This window comes from Melanostigma gelatinosum, assembly GCF_949748355.1.
Source record: "Melanostigma gelatinosum genome assembly, chromosome: 13".
Lineage (NCBI taxonomy): Eukaryota > Metazoa > Chordata > Actinopteri > Perciformes > Zoarcidae > Melanostigma > Melanostigma gelatinosum.
Window position 1 is genome coordinate 15,676,173 of NC_136646.1, and position 17,341 is coordinate 15,693,513.

Below are 17,341 nucleotides of genomic sequence, written 5' to 3' on the forward strand. Positions count from 1 at the left end.
ATTATAGGTTACCTCCTATAATAAAACTGCCAGTGCTCATTGTATTCACTGTCCCAAATAAAAGATCATTGGAAGTGTTGTCGAAATTATGAGAACTTGGAGTCCAGCGTTGATACAATATTTTCAAAACTGCTTATTTAATTTTTTTAGTTGTGGTGAAGATAAAAAAGGAAATGATGAAGGGGTGAATCCATCATGATGTAACTGCCTTTCTTTCAATCTTGCTTGTTGTCCATTTTATAATTGCATTATACTTTTACTATTTTTACTATAACAGGCTAATCAGGATATCGCTGCTTCCATGAAGCAATTTCATATCGATGCATGGTAAGAGAATACAAAATGAACAAGTGTGTTAAAAAAACTCTCCTATTTTATATTTTCCATTGAAACCGGAGGCAACTGGCTCCCTCCGTCCACATGTCACCGTGTCTTTCAATCTCCGAACAAGATATCCACAGTGGTTGGGCCTGCGTCTTGCAGCTCCGCCACCATCGGAGTGAGTGTGTGAATGAGTAGCAAAGAGGAAAAGCGCTTTGTCCTGCCATGAAAAATGCTAAATGTAGTCAATGTAGGTAAGCTCAAAACGAATCTGTTTTTAATAATCATTTTATGTAAATGACTCAAATACAAACAATGCTCATACAATGTTAATTATTGTGTGTATATACATGAAATCACAATTCAGCCATTATGATCCCTAATGTCCAGCTATCTGTACACAGAGAGCAGCAGGATGACAGGGGAGATATGTTGATTTTAGCTGCCACCTTGTGGTTAAAAGTGACTTTTTACAAAGAGCCAAAGAAGACTTTTCTTGGAGATTTAAAACTCGTCTTTTTACACCATGCACGAGCATGGGACATATTCTGCCATTACACTCCTCAGCAAAAGTATACAAACGAATCATCTGAAAACATATAACCAACTCTCGGTTGATACTTCGGCACTGATCGGTCTACGGTCACTGTGGCCCTCTCCTCCTGGCTCTGATCAGCGGTCGCCCCTTGATAGTCGCCCCGACAGGAGCCCTCATCTGAGCTCGCAGTGGAGACCTCAGACCAATGCTGGGGGGAAGCCTCTGTACGGGACGCTGAGGCAGCGCAAACTTGCCGTACTTGAGGTCGTCCACAAAACCCTCCACGCTGTCTAACTTTGAGTTGAGCTTCCCCAGCTCGTCTTTCAGAGTGTTAAACTGCGTGTAGAGGTCCCCCAGGGCATCTGACAGAGGCCGGATCCTGAACACATGCAGAGACATTTGGGAAAGTACAAATGAGTCAATTATTTCATTATTTGAATGAGCAGTCAAAGAGATTTGTGTCACGCAGTGTTGTGTTCCATAAGCTCACATAGAAACGTTTGTACTCAAAACATAACCAAGAGGAGAACTCCAATTGGCAACATGAACAAGAAAGTCACGACATTCTGTTAAGCAGAAACAGCCCCATCATCTGCAGGAAACATCAGGAAAGCAGACAGTAAGGAACAAATTTACTGACATCTGCCAGAAACACTGGCTGTGTTTTTCCCGTTTTCTGTTGGCACAGTTTCCGCAGTGAGGTCATTACAAGTGTGGACCAGAGCATTGTTGGATCAACTTACTGGCTCTGACAGGTCCGTGGTCATGTGCAGAGCAAAGTTACATAATTCCTATATTTAGTCCGTTTGCATGGAACAAGAAAATGCTCGCTGACGTCACTGACTGTTGTTATTCTCGCTCTTACTCAACATTTGGACTCTTTTTTTTTGTTTTTCTTGTCCTTGCTTCTGCGTCTACAATCACTGCGATTTCCATTCTGAATCCAGTGTGACCCACCTGTTGTATTCTGGCAGGACAGAAGCGTGGTCGTTGATCAGCAGGTCTTTCACTTGGGTTAGAATGGCATATTTCCAGTTGTCCAGCACCTGGGTCAGGTTGGAACAAGTCTTTCCGTTGGTGTGTTCTGCTGAAGACAGACATTTATAGTCGGAATAAAGCCAAGTATTCACCCTGAACGCCAAGCAAAAGCTTCATTCGTGTGCTTCTAAAAAACGAAACCTTTTGCTAATCATTTACAGATTGTGGAACGGCGACGACGCATCGTCCCTGACCTTTAGGACCCCAACGTGAGCTTCCCTGGTTCCATTTCTGAGCTACGCATGTTAAGACCATGCATTGCAGGACCACAATCCCGTTGATCGTCATCTTCCTCACCTAACAAAAACAGAAAGAGGGAATAGGTGCTGCTGAGAAGCAAGTGGACTGGAAAGCAGTGGTGGGAAGGAACTAAATACATTTGCTCAAGTACTTCAGTCAAATTTACTAATTCACAAATCAGAAATATGTATTTGAGACTTATTACTCGTCACTTTTTACATTACAAAAACACATTTTAGGTACATTATAGTATACAAAGCATTTAAAATTGGTTCCTAAGAGAATGATTCAGGACTTTTACTTGTGATGGAGTAATTTTAGATTGTGGTATTTTTCAGTAACGATATTTGAGTACTTCTTCCACCGCATGAAAGAGATGCTAGGAAAACTTGAAAACGTAGTAAGTAAGCACGCATGCTTGAGACACTTTTACTGAAAGAAAACACCTGCTGACCGAGTTAGAATTTCACTTAGCTGAACTGCAAACGATTCATCTTTTGTTTAGCATAAAGCTTCTGGATCACTCAATTCTACCTTCACTTAGATTTACTGTTCTGTGGGTTTTACTATACCTCTCTGTGAAGCAGTGCCGCGGGTCTTTCCAGGTCACAGCAGCAGAACCCGCTCTGTGGTGCGATCCTTCAGCAGTGACGCACTAAGAAAACACGACCTGGTCAGCACTCTCTTATAACTGCCCCTCTCATCTCCCGGAGCCATTCCCCCACCTGCTCCCACCCACTTCAGTGATGCAGTGAAGACGCACTCTGTTCCTTTAACACGCACGCACACACACACACGCACACACACACACACACACACACACACACATAGCAGCTGCTGCTGCTGCTTCTGCTGCACACACAACACTTTACTAAAGTCAAAGCTCCCCAAACGCATGCACACACACACACATGTGCTTTCCAATTCAGTCTCCGGTGAGTCTTGCAGACTTGTGCATCTTCTACATTGATAGATAACCCTGATGGGAGGTCCTGATAATCCTCCTTCTATCCCTCAGATGTCTTGTTGCTGCTGTGAGTGGTGTACGGCAGCGTGGGCTCTCATCCAGAGGAGCTGTTTGATGTAGCAGTATGGCGCCAGCACAGCATTCTTACTGCCTACTGTAATACAATCTGCTCAACATCTTAGCTGCAACACACCCCGCCAGCAATGGTCCCTTTGATTGTCAGGGATTAATCAAAATCCGACGACACACGTAGACACTTGATGAAGCTGAAAATAAGTGTTTGGTGTTAATCATTTTTAATAAATGAATAAGACATAAAGAACTTTTGAAAAAGATCCCCTCACCACTAAACACCCCTGTCTCAGTGGGATTTACTCCATTGGCTCACCAATTTGACACGAATCCACCCCGAATGAGGGTGAAAATGATTAATGTGGAAATAATCTGACTGCTGATGGAAGACAGATTCATGAATCTAGACAGTTTTGGGCAGGAAAAATGCAGCTGGACTCGAATAAGCAGAAAGATATCCATCACCAAAGCACATTTTCCTTCTTTTTTTTAAATACTGGGCAGCGCTGATATGAAATACATTTTGTCACAAGAAATTCCAGCTCAGAGCTATTCCAATTGAAAGGCTGTTAATGCTGCTGCATCCTGCTGCTGATGTCTGCAGCAGACAGTATTGATATATGGCATGAGGCGAAAAAGGAATCTGAATGGGCAATGGTCCCTGCCATCTGCACCAACTTTACACCCACGAGGCAACTTACCGTACTGTATGCTGTCAGTGGGATGAATTTCATCTGTATACCATACATTTTCAGTGCTGAATATACAGAAGGAGTTGGATTCAATTCAAAGAGTGGGAACTAAATGCTCTTTAAATCACCCCCCCCCCCCCCCCCCCCCGTTGAAAGATTTAAGAACAAGGAAACAGCGGGATTTAAGAGATTTGTTCCGAAAACAATATGACACTCAGCTGATAATCTATACTGTCAGCAAGCAGTCGCAAGTAAGTCAGTTGGTTTGTAAATATGGACCACAGATGTGCACACACACACACACACATACCTGAAGTAAGTACTTTCCTCTGGCTGTGAGACTCCTTAACTCATCCTCCACCCTCCATATATAATATAGTTTTTTGTTTTGTTTCCTATGAACCAAATTGGGACCACAATCTAAATTTCGTTGTGCAGCTCTGCCGTACGATGACAAAAAAAACAACCTTGTAAGATCATGCGTTCAAAACCCAATCAGTAAGAAAAAGTAAATGTACTTCAGCAGAAAGGGCCCCTGTCTTTGTATTATTGTTTTGTTATTGCTGATCATCTTTGCAGCAGATGATGTTGTAGCTCGTCTAAGAAAAGCGAATTTGTACTGTTTTAATGTGTTACATGTTGGGTAGAAATCCTTAATCTTCACATTAAACAGTAAAACCACAGACAAATATAGTGGAGTAGAATATCCACCTTTAAAATATATTGAACTACAAGCTTGAAGTAGCATGAAATGGATATGAATAAAAGTACAAATATCTCAAGTAAATGTAGTTGCCTTTCACCTGTGTGTCTTTGTAGAACAGTGAGTGTATCACTGTATATGCACCTGCACACACATTAATCTGCAATATCAAGAAGACAAAACTCTTGAAAGCTACTATCCAGACTGTCCACAGAACGTTATCTGGATTGCTGTTGATCCACATTAATATGGAAACAGATTTACAGAAGCACTATTGTCCAGTCTTATCAGCCTGACATCTGGACTCCTCCACCAGTCAGCGCCGCGCTCCGTCTGCAGACCGACTTCCTTCCAGCTCAGTGCAGCTCAGCCAGAGGAAAGAATGACAGCAGCTGACCCGCAGAGCCAGAGAGTAGCCAGGCCCCTCTCTCTCTCTCTCTCTCTCTCTCTCTCTCTCTCTCTCTCTCTCTCTCTCTCTCTCTCTCTCTCTCTCTCTCTCTCTCTCTGCTTTTTAACTTGCTGTCACATTTGTTTTCCCAAACGCTGCTTGCTATGACTCACAGCAGCACATCACTTCGTAACGACTTCATCAGGAAAAATATACGGAAAAATATATCAGCTCTTATATTGAAAGACGCCAAACAGAAGGTGCACCTTGTCATGACTGTCAGTGTTTATCGAAGGAGAGAGACAGATTTTCAATTCTTCAGTTCAGGTGTCGTTCAAAGTTTTGAACACTCTGTGTATTTGTGTGTGGTTAGTTAGTGCATTTTGTATGAAGAATAGGTGTTATACCATATTTCTACTGTATTATATCACTTAAATAAACTGAATATTGACGAACAATATGCACATATTAAATTACAAGTTTTTCTTTGTTTGTTGTTCTTTGTTTTCAGTTACGGCCAAAGAGGCAAAACCCAACATTTTCTCTTTGGCTTTCCGCTTTATTTTCCAATTACACCTCGACATCAAGAAGTTACTTATTCTGGTCAGAGTCCCACTCTCGTGTGTGTGTGTGTGTGTGTGTGTGTGTGTGTGTGTGTGTGTGTGTGTGTGTGTGTGTGTGTGTGTGTGTGTGTGTGTGTGTGTGTGTGTGAGTATTTTACACATACTTTGATAACAGTGTAATCCCCTCATTGTGACTCTCACATGATGAAGAAATCCTGCGTCTCGCAGCAGCCAGAGGCTGGTACGCTGCATGGGTTTCTCCACCTCAGCTCACATGCTCCTCTGTTCACACTGTAGTCAATGCTCTCCCTCCCCCTCATGCTCCCCTTAAGCTTGAGTCATTCCGACCAGCTAAAGGCACAGGGAGAATCGTCTCCAACATGAGGAGGAATTTCATGATAAAAAGGATTCTTTTTCCGTGGTCGAGGAGGGACACCACGCAGGATGAGTCCAGTCCGCTCATACCAAAGGTAAGGGGTGATTTTTGGAACTTCTGCTGTGTTATGTTACGTTTCTTTCTGATTAATGAGCACGTCTCTGTGTGTTTAAGTGCTTGAGGTGGCATTAGTTCTCAAAACTATGGTATTTAGATGCATTCCTGTGTGTCCAAAGGCAAGCTCTGCTAAAGAGGACGGCGAGGAGCTTGGCAATGCCACCACTGAAATTCACCAAGCAGGACCAAACGGTGGACAGGACAACAGCCCTGTATTCGCCGGCATCCAACCCCACTACAGATATTCTTTCATGGACTATTTCCTAAAATACTTCCTCATCATATCCAATCTGGGGTTCACAGTTCTGGGCCTGGTGGTTCTTGTTCTGGGGATGTGGGGCCTCATCAGCAAGCAGTCGTTTGCTCAGGAGAAGATCGGCAGCATCGGCACTGACCCGATGCTGATATTCTTGACTCTGGGCTTCGTGCTGACCATGCTCTGCCTGTCAGGCTGTGTGGGCGCCTTAAGAGAGAACTGCACTTTACTGAAGCTGTTCTCTTTTGTGGTGCTGGCCCTCATCACAGCCCAGGTGCTGACCGCCCTCGTGGCCTACAGTCTACAAGATCAGGTTGGAGGCTACCTGCGGTCAGGGATGTTAGCTGCCATGGTGCGCTACCAGGACGATCTGGACCTGAGGTTCATAACGGACGAGATTCAGTCCAATCTGCAGTGCTGTGGGGCAGATAACTACCGTGACTGGGAGCTCAACATGTGAGTAGCAGGCGACTAACTTGGATGTATTTATATATATAAAAGTGAATCATGAATGCCTTGAAAGTTATTGGATATAATTTCCTTTCCTCAGATATTACAACTGCTCAGCTCCAGGGGTGCTGGCCTGTGGCGTCCCCGCGACATGCTGTGTGGACCCTCTGGAGAACGGAACAGTGTGGAACTCTCAGTGTGGTTTGGGAGCCCAGCTGCTGGATGAGTTTAGTGCTCAGAGTGTGATCTTCCTGGGCGGCTGTCTGGGAGGAATCTCTCGCTGGGTCGAGCAGCACGAGGGCCTGATCGGGACAGTCGGAGTAGTCGTACTGGGGGTCCAGATTCTGACTCTGTTCATCAGCACACGACTGTTAGCGAGCATCCAGTGGCATAAAGTTTATGCATAACATGGGATGGTGAATATATCCATCCATCATCTTCTGCTTATTCAGACCCGGGTCACAGGCTAAGGAGGGTATTCCAGACGACCCCGTATGAATATATTGTGTTCTGGTCCCCAAACCTTTTCCTGTGAGGGCCACATAACTTTCCCCTTCTCTGATGGGGGGCCGGGGTCAGTTTGTAACAGAAAAAGTGTGACGATCGCAGGGGTGCCTAAACGTAAAAATGTATTGTTTTCCAGAAAGCCACACATAACCAAATAACCCTTTCCGGGTTCTTCACAGAAAAAAAAGTCAGGAAAAAAATAATAACACTGTTAATGAAATAAATAATAACCAAATAACCCTCTCTGGGTTCTTCACAGAAAAAAAGTCCATGGAGCATTCACTTTCTGTTGTGCTGTGCACAATCTTAACAGGTAAAAGTTCAGCTTAGTTGTCAGAGCAGAATCTCTTACTTAAGTCAATGACACAGTCGTTTCACTTTTTTCAGTGTGTCTCCAGTGGCGGCTGGTGGAAAATGTTCTAGGTAGGGCCATCCTATCAATTTCAGCAAACATCCCAGTATGATTTAATGCAAAAAAATGAAAGTATCAAACACGCATTATTACTTTGCAGTTAAATATTTAACATTTATTCCAACACGAAAAAAAGCAGTAAATAACACTTATATAATACAATATAATATAACATGTTTATTTGTTTATATAATGTCCAGCTAATTATTATTTATTATTATTATATTATGATTTATTATTACAACTGGACAACGAAAGAACCACAGCCGCCCTAGAGACTTTGTACTGAGCCTCGAGGGTCGCAGAACGGACTTTGTTTGCCGCGCAGGAAGGAGCGAGGAGGGTCTGGCCAGACCCTCGCCCCTGACAACTCCAAAAAAGAAATCCAGCTCCAACCAGTGGACTCGGCATCAGAACAAATGAGTATAATCAAAGAATTGAAGGTATGGAATCATGTGTAGTATTATTATTTTATGTGAGCTGAAGCTTTGCCCTTGCTAAATATATTTTGCAATAAATATCTAACCTGCATTTAAAGTAAATTTCTCAAGTGCATTCATTTTGCTTCAGTAGTAAATGTTCCTCGCGATAGTAAAAAGTTAAATCAATTGTATGTCTAACAACTGAGTTCTGAATGGTTATCCTAGTGACCTATCCACTTAACAATCCCTTACGGTTTTAGATGTAATCCAAGCCGTTAAAACCAAACCTGGATAATTTACCAAGAGCACGGATCCAAAAGAGGAAGCTACCATAACTGACGCGACTGGTAGGAGCGCCAGGGGCCAGGGTGGCCCCTCGGCCGAGTGCGCATTTACCGGAGGAAGCAGGGTAGACGTCAGGAGTAACGGTAGTTAGCAGAGCCAATCTTTTAATAGAGAGCTGAGTCAGTAAGTTGCCCCGTATCGGGCCAGAGAACCCCCGGATCTAACAATATATATGCTAGGGGTGTGACAATACGCATATTCGTATTGAACCGTTCGATACGAGGCTCACGGTTCGGTACGCATGACGAACCGAACAATACGTTTGAATAAAAAAAAAAAGCGTACCGAACCGTGAGCCTCGTGTAATGACCTTTTTTGTTTTAAAAAAAACTTTATTTAACCAGGTAGTCCCATTGAGATTAAAAATCTCTTTTGCAAGTCAATACAAGATGTAAGCAAGATGTAATACTACATAACATTAAGGAGCAGTTTTTGTTTTTTATGCTTATGTGTTGCTAAGAAGACACCCCAGAAGATGAGTCACTCAGGTATAGTTCCATCATTGTTCAAAGTCAAAGAATAACTTTATGATGTTAGTTTTAATGAATAAATATATTTTAAAATAAAGTACATTTCTCTGGCATTTATAGTTTTCTACTGTACCGAAACGTACCGAACCGTGGCTCCACTGTATCGTACCGAACCGTGAATTTTGTGAACCGTTACACCCCTAATATATATATAATTTGGGTATATCTATATTCAAGAAGTCTAGTAGTAGTAACGTCTCTGTGTAGTAAACAACTGTCAAATCAAATAAAGAAAGTACACATCAATTATATTTTAACAAATATTATTCTCATTTTTCAAATTTAACTGGATGGATTATAAATAATACATAGAAATACATAAATCAATGTTCTTCTCATTTCAAGTAAAATAACAGCGGATTAAAAAATAAATTACGTAACGAAATGCAATTTAGAAAAATTATTTTCACTGAATTGCCCTGCAGCTTTAAATTCAGTTCATTCAGTGTGAAGTGAAAAAGCCACTATATTATATTTTTCTCATCTACTAAAAAGAGAAATTAGTGTTTGAAGAATTCACCTCTATGAGTCCATGCAGTCAGAGACTAATGACTGGTCTCTCTGGCCATTTTTCTCTTTTGGAAATCATCCTATGATTTGACTTTCACAACCCACACCTCAACAGTCCTGCTCTGCTGTCTGTATCCTCGTCTCTCCCCGTGTGTCACGGGGTGTGTACATCTCACTCAAGTCAGGAAACTTGTCAGAATACTCATATTTGATTGACTGAGCTTCATCACATGATGTGATTCACAACGCATTGGTCGGTGTTTTTCCTGCACCGCTGAACAAGTGCCGAAAATGCTGGAATAATTCCACTGAATAAAAAATGCCCTTCAAAATAAAATCACAACTTTTTTTTTTCTTTCTTTGTCAGGCAAAGGCCCGCGACCCACTGAAAACGGGTCCGCAACCCACTGAAAACGGGTCCGCGACCCACTTTTGGGTCGCGACCCACCAGTTTAGAATCACTGGTCTAATATGTAGCTTGTCAGAGTTCTCCATGTGTGTCCTGGTGTTCCATTGTCTTTGTGAAATGGATGGACACGAGGGAAGTATCGGTCTGCTCCACAATTCACGTAGCATACTCTGGCAAAACTGTGCTGAGGAGGGTGAAACACCAAGATGGCTCCTGGTCAAGGGTACCAGTCCCCTGTCCCACACCAGTTGCAGAGTACAATCAACACATGGGTGGAGTTGATCGATCAGACCAGCTCATTCAGTATTACTCTGCAAAGCCACCACGGGTCGCAGGAAGTGTGAACATTGCCAAAGCAAAGGCCAGCGAAAGGACACACCGTGGAAATGCAAGGAGTGTGATGTTGCCCTCTGCATGCAGCTGGACAGAAACTGTTTCGCAGCATGGCATGAGAGTTGAAGAAACTGAAACAATATTGTAAATTGTGTGTTTTTTCTGTTTTGCTTTTATATTTCGTAAATATTTGATTCAGTGGACAGAAACTGTTTTGGAGCATGGCATGAGAGTTGCTATCTTGTAAATAGTGTGTTTTTTCTGTTTTGCCAAAGTAAATATTTGGTTTGAAAACAAACTGTTGTAATGTTCATTTTTCATTTGCACACATCCCATGAAGCTTGATCTGTAGTATGAAGTCATTACTCAGTCCCATTTTATCTCAGTCCGTCCAACATGTGGTGAAAGTAGAGTGACCCACAACACTTCTACTCAAAAAAACGATATAACAAAATTTGGTTTTAGACATTTGTTATACATTTATCTGTTTTATTCAAATATTCCATACTTGTGTGAACCTAAGACTTTGGTAAACCAATATCAAGCAGCATAACAATCATCCACATGAGTGGATGAATTGTTTTCACAAGAGATTTGAAGAATTTCAAAAATCGGACTTCAACTTTTCAGCTTTAGGGCCAAATTATCACTTTACACAGTGCCTGAGGACAGTGCCTGAGCACGAGCCATTCAAATATTATTCAAAAAAACGACACGATAGATATCAATACTATCGACATCCATTTCCATCACAGTTATGATCTGTGACTGTGCAGCTCTCTCTGACTATGACTCTGGATGTGACATCTGACTCCTCTCCGAGCTGACGTTGTTCTTTGTCCAATCACAGAGCAACAAGCCCAGAAAAGACTCCTCCCTGACTGACGTCAGAGCAGGACGACTAGATAAAAGGCTGCTACCTGAGCCCTGATGTCATGTCCAAGCCCCGCGTATTATGTCACGTCTGAAAAAAAAATCAGAGTCACTAAAGTAATGTTGACCCGGAAAATATGTTCCTGCCAGTCTGAGTGCAACATCTTTGAAAACCAGCAAAGAAGAAAAAAAAGCTACTTTTTCTTAGATGACATCTCCCCTCCACCTGCATTATTATGCACCTGAGAACATAGAGCACGAATAGCGAAAGCATTCTCTAAGATTGAGTTGCATTATGTCTCACTGGTAATCCCCCTCCCCCACACACACACCTCCCACACATAAACACACCTAGTCCATTCATCTGATGGCTTACAACAGTTTCTCTCTGTAATCTACTCCATTCATACACATGCACATGGGACACGTGCAGGGACACACACTCTCACTTCACACTGTCTCTCTCATAGGCTCACCAACTCACCCTGATAATCTGCATATAATCCCCAAAATATGTGGATGAATGTTATTCCAATGTTCTTTATGGCCATTAAAGGTGAGTTTTTGATGAGATCATTTCAATTTTCTGGTTAATCCTATTCTGAAAACCATGTCATGACTGTCATATTGGACGCCATGTGTCTGATACACGATCAAAGTATAATTATCAAAATAATATTTAAAAATGGCTGTCACAATTCCTGAAACAAGGCGACATCCCGAAAGTAACTAAGTACATTTAATCAAGTGCTGTATTTCAGTCAAATTTGGGTGCCTTACACTTTACCTTAGTATTTCCATTGTATGTTACTTTTACATCACAAGATTGAACATTTCGAGGTCTCTGTAGTATTGTGTTAACAAACTGGAGTAACTCTGCCATCTAGTGGTGGCAGATAGAAGTACAGCAACTATTCTAACCATTTGAAATGACGGTTCCAGCAAAGATCGTCTATTTACGTGAACTCGAGGAAACGCCTCGCGAGGAGTCGAGGAAACGACCCCGGTACCCGGAAAAACACACAGAGTGAGATCTCTGTACTTCCGCTCTCCCACTGTCTGCTTTGAGGTTGAGGTGTGTAGGTTAAAGGTTACACACGCTGCTCCGCATGTGTTATTGTTTTTAAATATCATTTGTAATCCATTGAAATAAAGGGCAGTGACATGGGGAAGAAAAAGAAGAACAAAACTAACGAGCCAAGAAAACAAGCGGGCGAGTCCGGCCAACGTCCAAGGTAACGCGAGGAAGCTAATGTGTAACAGAAACGCTGCTAGCTAGCTCAACCAGCTAACGTTAGCTGTTATTAGCTAACGTCATTAGCTTCATATTTAAAAAAGAGATTCAACTTGTCAACATAATCCTCGTAGTCAACGCTAATGAGGACACGTACCTGCATTGTGTATGGCTTTCATAGGCTGACTTTAATGAGTGTTTAATACTCTCTGAACTGTGTTGTATTTATACTTCGTACAGTGAAACTTGGTGCATCCATTGCACACTTTTGCACATTTCTGCGCAAAACTGACACCTAAAAACTGCTCAGCCTTCCACTTTGAATTGTGATATACTTTACATATTTTCTGTTTTTATTGTATTTTTTCTTCTCTTCTATATCTTTGATTTTTGCAATACTTACTTTTATTTTTAATTTCTCTTACTGTGTTTATGTTGCAACTTCCTTGTATGTGAAAACTTGAATGAACCTGATTGTGTGTTAACAGTGACAAGAAGCTCAAACAGAGAGATGGTAAACCCAAGAAAGCTACACCGGATCACATGGAGCACATCCCCTTTAAGCTGCGTGAGATAATGAAAAGCAAGGAGAGAATGAAAACAGGATCCTTAAAAACCAAAAAGCTAAAAGAAGGTGAGCAGAAAAGCTTCTTTTAACGTTACACTGTGTGATCCATACAGTAATTTATAATTAGCGAGGAACTTGTTTCTGTCTCTCTAGCCATCTCCCCCAAAGGTAAACCAGAGGATTCGATGACTGGAGACATACCCGTCCCACATTTCAAGAGGGGAAAGGCGGAAAGTGTAAAAGCATATCTTCGGCGCATGAACAGTGAGACCAAACACGTCCTCTTCCTCACCAAGAACCAAGTAGACAGAAAGCCTGAGCTGGATGACGACAAACAAGAGGGATCTGCAGACAAGGGCAAGTCTGAGAACAAGAAGGAGTGAGTACACCTTAACCTGTAATCAGCAAAGTCAGCTGATGACATGTATGTGTGCTGGTATGGGCCGGTTGAGTGAGTTATACGCTATCGTGCTGCTCATGTTTCTAATTGTGTGCGTAGGCGATTTGTTGGTTTCATTCCTGGCTGATACATGTATCGTTTTATTTGATCTTTGCTACAGGTATGATCAACTCAGATTAGTGAAGCTACACCAGAAAAAGTTGAACAGACAACTGGCCCAGATGGAGAAAGACATGTTCATAGGTAAGGAACGTGAGGGAGCAGCTCTGTCCTCCTATAATTCAGTACAAGCATGCACCGGACAAAGTTGAGGTGCATTTAAGATCACCAGGAGGTAGGAGTGTTTCCTAAAAATCGAGCAGACCATTTGGCTTTATATTCTTCAAGTTTATCAGAAAAGTATATTATCACCAAGCTTTCCTGCAGGGGCAGAAGGATATACTCTTGAAGGGCTAGTTACTTTTATGTAATAGGTACTTATCCATACTTACAGTAGGCACGGGGGCAGCAAAACATATTCTAGTCACCTAAAACAACGGCTGAAAAAAATCAATATTATTTTCAGCATGCGCTATATTTATAATGTTTCCACAGGTTTAACTTACTGGTCTGCTGCTGCCTCCAACGATTGGTTTGTTTATGTTGGTGTGGCTTTGGTGAATTCAAACTCACCAAAGTCCCACAATAACACATACAAACTAACTGATCGAGGCAGCAGCAGACCAGGAAGCATGTCTTTGCTGCCGTGCTTGTACTCCTGACTGTTTATCCAAACAGGGGGAGCTTGCTGACCACCGTCTAATACACTGACCATGGATAAGTACCTCATACAAAACACCCAAACTATCCCTTTTAAGCCAATTAGAAGCCAGTTATCTTGGTTCTTAACAGCAGCATTTTGAAGGTGCTGCAGCTGTTTATTCTAGTCCTTTGGGGAAAGTCAAACAAGACGCCACTCTGCTGAAGAGGAAGGCGTAAACATCTTGTATGGACAGCTGATGATTTTTGTTGATGTTTAGTGTACGTCCCTGAAATCAAGATGAGAAGTAACGAGCTAATTACTTCCAGGCAACGTTTATTTAAAGCGGCAGTATATTTTTTTTTTGTACAAAAGATGGATGGGTTCATGTAAGTGAGGGGGTTGTTGATCGTGAGCAAATATCACCCGACACTGCAGTTGTGCTCAGCTCTACTGAGCTTATTGTTTCAGTTTTCCAGCCCACCAATCTTCAAAACCCACTGCATGCTTCCTACACACTGCACAGCACCAAACAGCAGAGCTACAATTAGCAGCTAGCTGGAGCATTTAGTAGCTACGGTGCCAGATATTTACTGTAGAACTTGGTGTCGACGAAAGCAGAGCTACGGGGAGAGTGAATTATTGGTCTCAGGTGTGTCTGTTGGATTTGTAGATAAGTGTCTAAAATATCCGAAACATCCATTAATGCTTTAATCAATTCAAACTTATTTTCCATATATACATTATATACTGTATGAGAGAAATGGATCCTCTTGTCAGAGCATAATAAGATGTAGAACTCCTTTGTATACTGATATGATTGACTGATGTGTTTGCTTTATAGATGATATTCCCTTTGGTGAAGTTTCAATGGCCCCGCCGTGTTTGAGTGCCAAACCCAGGAAAGCTCCGGTCAAGCCAAAGGTAACCTGCTAAGTCATCAAATGTCACGACGGTGCTCTTCACGCTTGAATAAGAGGTGTAAACGGTGTTGGGTTTTTTTTCCTCCTCTACCATCTCCAGAAGGAGCTGCTTCTCAACTCTCTCCTAGGCCACACGGTGGTCTCCACAACCAAGCCCTCCATGGCCAGACGGAGAATCATGGAGGAGGAGAGGGTGCGAGTAGTGGAGGCGTACCGTCTTCTTAAGAAACAGAAACAGAAAGAGTACGAGTCCAGGACTGCCAATCTGGAAAAACTGAAGAACCCCAAGTGATGTTTCATGTCAAGGAGATAGAAGCTGTCGGGGGGGGGGGGGGGGGAAGAAGCAAACATTCGCATCCACTGCCCCCAGTATGAGGTCAGCAGTCATCAACATTCACCTGCAACACTCAGTGTTGCACGTTTAGCTCAACATAGAAAAGGACGTTTAAATTGTTAATGCCTGTTTGTATGTTTTTATAAGAAGATAAACGGATCAGCCCTAAATAAATACATCCAGACACGTGACTTTGTTGAATTCCCACCCCTGTAATTGTGTCAGGTGTTCAGTTGTATTCGCACTGTTTTTTGTATTTCCATCTTTAGGTAGCCACAATGACATCATCAATAGACAATGACTTCATAAAGGCCATGTCAAGGCAAAGAGGGACCTTTAACTGTTTGCTGTGGTCCCACTAGATGGCAGTCCGCCTGCAGAAAGCTGGTTTCATGTTGTTTGTATGGAGAGCTGACAGATTATGCAAAACTTTAAAAGTGAAAAATGTATTTTGAATGGCAAATCATGCCTAATTATCAATATGAATGCTACATTAGACTTATAATACTTCAAAACCTTTTCTCCCTTTGTACCCACCGTGAGAGCCTGAATCCTGGCATGAATAAATCCCAGCAGCCTTTTTAAATGCGGAGCACCTATTGGAGCCTGGCACAGCTATTTACGTTTGTAATCCGTGAAAAGGTTTACCCTCATGAACAAGGCCTTTGTTTGAATATTACTCTGGGAAAAACTGCTAATTCAGATATGTTTGTTCAGCAACTTCATCTTTTCAAAGCAGCGTCGATCTGAAAGCACACGTTACACTGATATTTAGTTTTTGTTGCAATATTGATGTACGGAATAACAACGCCAGATGGTTTTACCAATTATTACTGAATCCCTGTTGTCGGGTAGACGGGTTCACAGTCATTTCTGTTTGATCAGCTTTTTATTTATTTTTTGGTCTGTTTGTCCACTGAGGGTTGTCACAGTGACATGGAAATGCATTAAGTGGGGACAGCTGCTTGTGATTGGTGGTGCTGAGCTCAACCACCATTGGTCACTTACCCCGGTGTCCATGTGCACAGGACGGCTATCAAGGGATTTTCGGTTGCTTCCTGTCAGAGAAAGATGCTGTTTGTTTTGTTTTTTTCATTTCAGCTCAAGTCACTGATCAGGAATTAACATTTAATACACTTTAAATAAAGACATTGTCGAGGTTTAATGTATGCATTTATTTACCAGTGACCCCTTAGTGAGATGCATCGGTAAAAGATGTAAGAAATGCAAAGAAAACATTCCATGAAATGTTTGAATGCGGTTTTGTTTGGATACATTTTCCCTGCTGTATGTTCTCCATGAGGTTGTTTGACAAGACTGTGCTGCTTTTTTTTGGTGGTTTTTTTTGCAGCTCTTTGCATTGTTCTATCTACAAGCAGGGGAATCGAGCAGGTGCACCCATAAGGCGTGACAGAGTAGAATTTCGACATTTGTGTTCTGTTGTGTATACCGCTAATTGGCCTGATTTCCAGTTTGTGAGCAATTAAATTTCCGAGGAAGTACTCGTGGCTGCTGACTGCAGAGGATGGTGGGAGTAATTGGGGGGGAGAGCCGACTCAGCCTGCTGCTAGGCAGCCACAGCTCACTCTCAAGCTCCTAAAGTAGGCTGCGTGTGTGAGCGTGTGTGTGTGTGCATAATGGTTCCTCTTATTACTCGTAAGTCAAAGCAGTTGTCCATGCTAATGTGTCCCTCAAACAATAATGTTGGGATGGTGCTCGCAGTGTGCTTATGTGCAGCTTCCTATGTAACCGGCATGTGTGCAGAGAAGACTCCTGGCAGCCTGTCACTAGTTCTGCTGTCAGACAATGCAGTTATTATGAGATTGTCCATCAAATCGCATTGTAACGCCCCAAACTCAAAATGTAGGAGCATCCACTCACTATTACACTCAGATTTTATTCAGTGCCTAGAATAGTTTTATTTCTCGTCCAGCAGTGTACACACAGCCACTACAGTGATAACCATCACCTGCACCAGGTGAAGCAGTCAAATCTTATCACAAACTATGTAAATATCTTCTGTGAGTATATGTAACTTATATACTTCCTCTTACATTATGCCTCGTTTGCCTATACTCAAC

At 42.2% G+C, this 17,341-nt stretch overlaps 3 protein-coding genes across 4 annotated transcripts; 2 read left to right on the forward strand and 1 right to left on the reverse strand.

Annotated features, from left to right (window-relative positions):
• Nucleotides 1–576: 576 nt before the first annotated feature.
• Nucleotides 577–2,839, reverse strand: LOC306787281 (uncharacterized protein). Of its 2 annotated transcripts, none has more exons than XM_079282391.1 (4): nucleotides 2,710–2,839; nucleotides 2,092–2,194; nucleotides 1,817–1,943; nucleotides 577–1,238 (listed from the first exon to the last, which is right to left on the reverse strand). In XM_079282391.1, the coding sequence occupies exons 2-4, from the start codon at nucleotides 2,183–2,185 to the stop codon at nucleotides 965–967; spliced, it is 495 nt and encodes a 164-aa protein (XP_079138517.1). In that variant the 5' UTR covers nucleotides 2,186–2,194; nucleotides 2,710–2,839; the 3' UTR covers nucleotides 577–964. The 2 variants fall into 2 exon arrangements, with proteins under 2 accessions (XP_079138517.1, XP_079138516.1); XM_079282390.1 differs by having other exon boundaries at nucleotides 1,817–1,946.
• A 3,021-nt stretch (nucleotides 2,840–5,860) lies between these two features.
• tspan10 (tetraspanin 10) lies at nucleotides 5,861–7,606 on the forward strand. The gene is made up of 3 exons (XM_079282106.1): nucleotides 5,861–5,992; nucleotides 6,135–6,727; nucleotides 6,822–7,606. The coding sequence occupies exons 1-3, from the start codon at nucleotides 5,903–5,905 to the stop codon at nucleotides 7,126–7,128; spliced, it is 990 nt and encodes a 329-aa protein (XP_079138232.1). The 5' UTR covers nucleotides 5,861–5,902; the 3' UTR covers nucleotides 7,129–7,606.
• A 4,525-nt stretch (nucleotides 7,607–12,131) lies between these two features.
• ccdc137 (coiled-coil domain containing 137) lies at nucleotides 12,132–15,451 on the forward strand. The gene is made up of 6 exons (XM_079281300.1): nucleotides 12,132–12,297; nucleotides 12,785–12,930; nucleotides 13,018–13,243; nucleotides 13,425–13,507; nucleotides 14,848–14,927; nucleotides 15,027–15,451. The coding sequence occupies exons 1-6, from the start codon at nucleotides 12,227–12,229 to the stop codon at nucleotides 15,216–15,218; spliced, it is 798 nt and encodes a 265-aa protein (XP_079137426.1). The 5' UTR covers nucleotides 12,132–12,226; the 3' UTR covers nucleotides 15,219–15,451.
• The last annotated feature ends 1,890 nt before the right edge of the window (nucleotides 15,452–17,341 follow it).

Excerpts from the sequence above, each read along its gene's own strand:
- LOC306787281 (XM_079282390.1), bottom strand. The coding sequence starts at position 2,185 with ATGACGATCAACGGGATTGTGGTCCTGCAATGCATGGTCTTAACATGC. Across the intron at positions 1,947-2,091 it reads CTCACGTTGGGGTCCTAAAG|CAGAACACACCAACGGAAAG; the intron begins GTCAGGGACGAT and ends GTCTGTCTTCAG. Across the intron at positions 1,239-1,816 it reads GTCCTGCCAGAATACAACAG|GATCCGGCCTCTGTCAGATG; the intron begins GTGGGTCACACT and ends GCATGTGTTCAG.
- tspan10 (XM_079282106.1), top strand. The coding sequence starts at position 5,903 with ATGAGGAGGAATTTCATGATAAAAAGGATTCTTTTTCCGTGGTCGAGG. Across the intron at positions 5,993-6,134 it reads CCAGTCCGCTCATACCAAAG|GCAAGCTCTGCTAAAGAGGA; the intron begins GTAAGGGGTGAT and ends GTGTGTCCAAAG. Across the intron at positions 6,728-6,821 it reads CGTGACTGGGAGCTCAACAT|ATATTACAACTGCTCAGCTC; the intron begins GTGAGTAGCAGG and ends TCCTTTCCTCAG.
- ccdc137 (XM_079281300.1), top strand. The coding sequence starts at position 12,227 with ATGGGGAAGAAAAAGAAGAACAAAACTAACGAGCCAAGAAAACAAGCG. Across the intron at positions 12,298-12,784 it reads GAGTCCGGCCAACGTCCAAG|TGACAAGAAGCTCAAACAGA; the intron begins GTAACGCGAGGA and ends GTGTGTTAACAG. Across the intron at positions 14,928-15,026 it reads AAGCTCCGGTCAAGCCAAAG|AAGGAGCTGCTTCTCAACTC; the intron begins GTAACCTGCTAA and ends TACCATCTCCAG.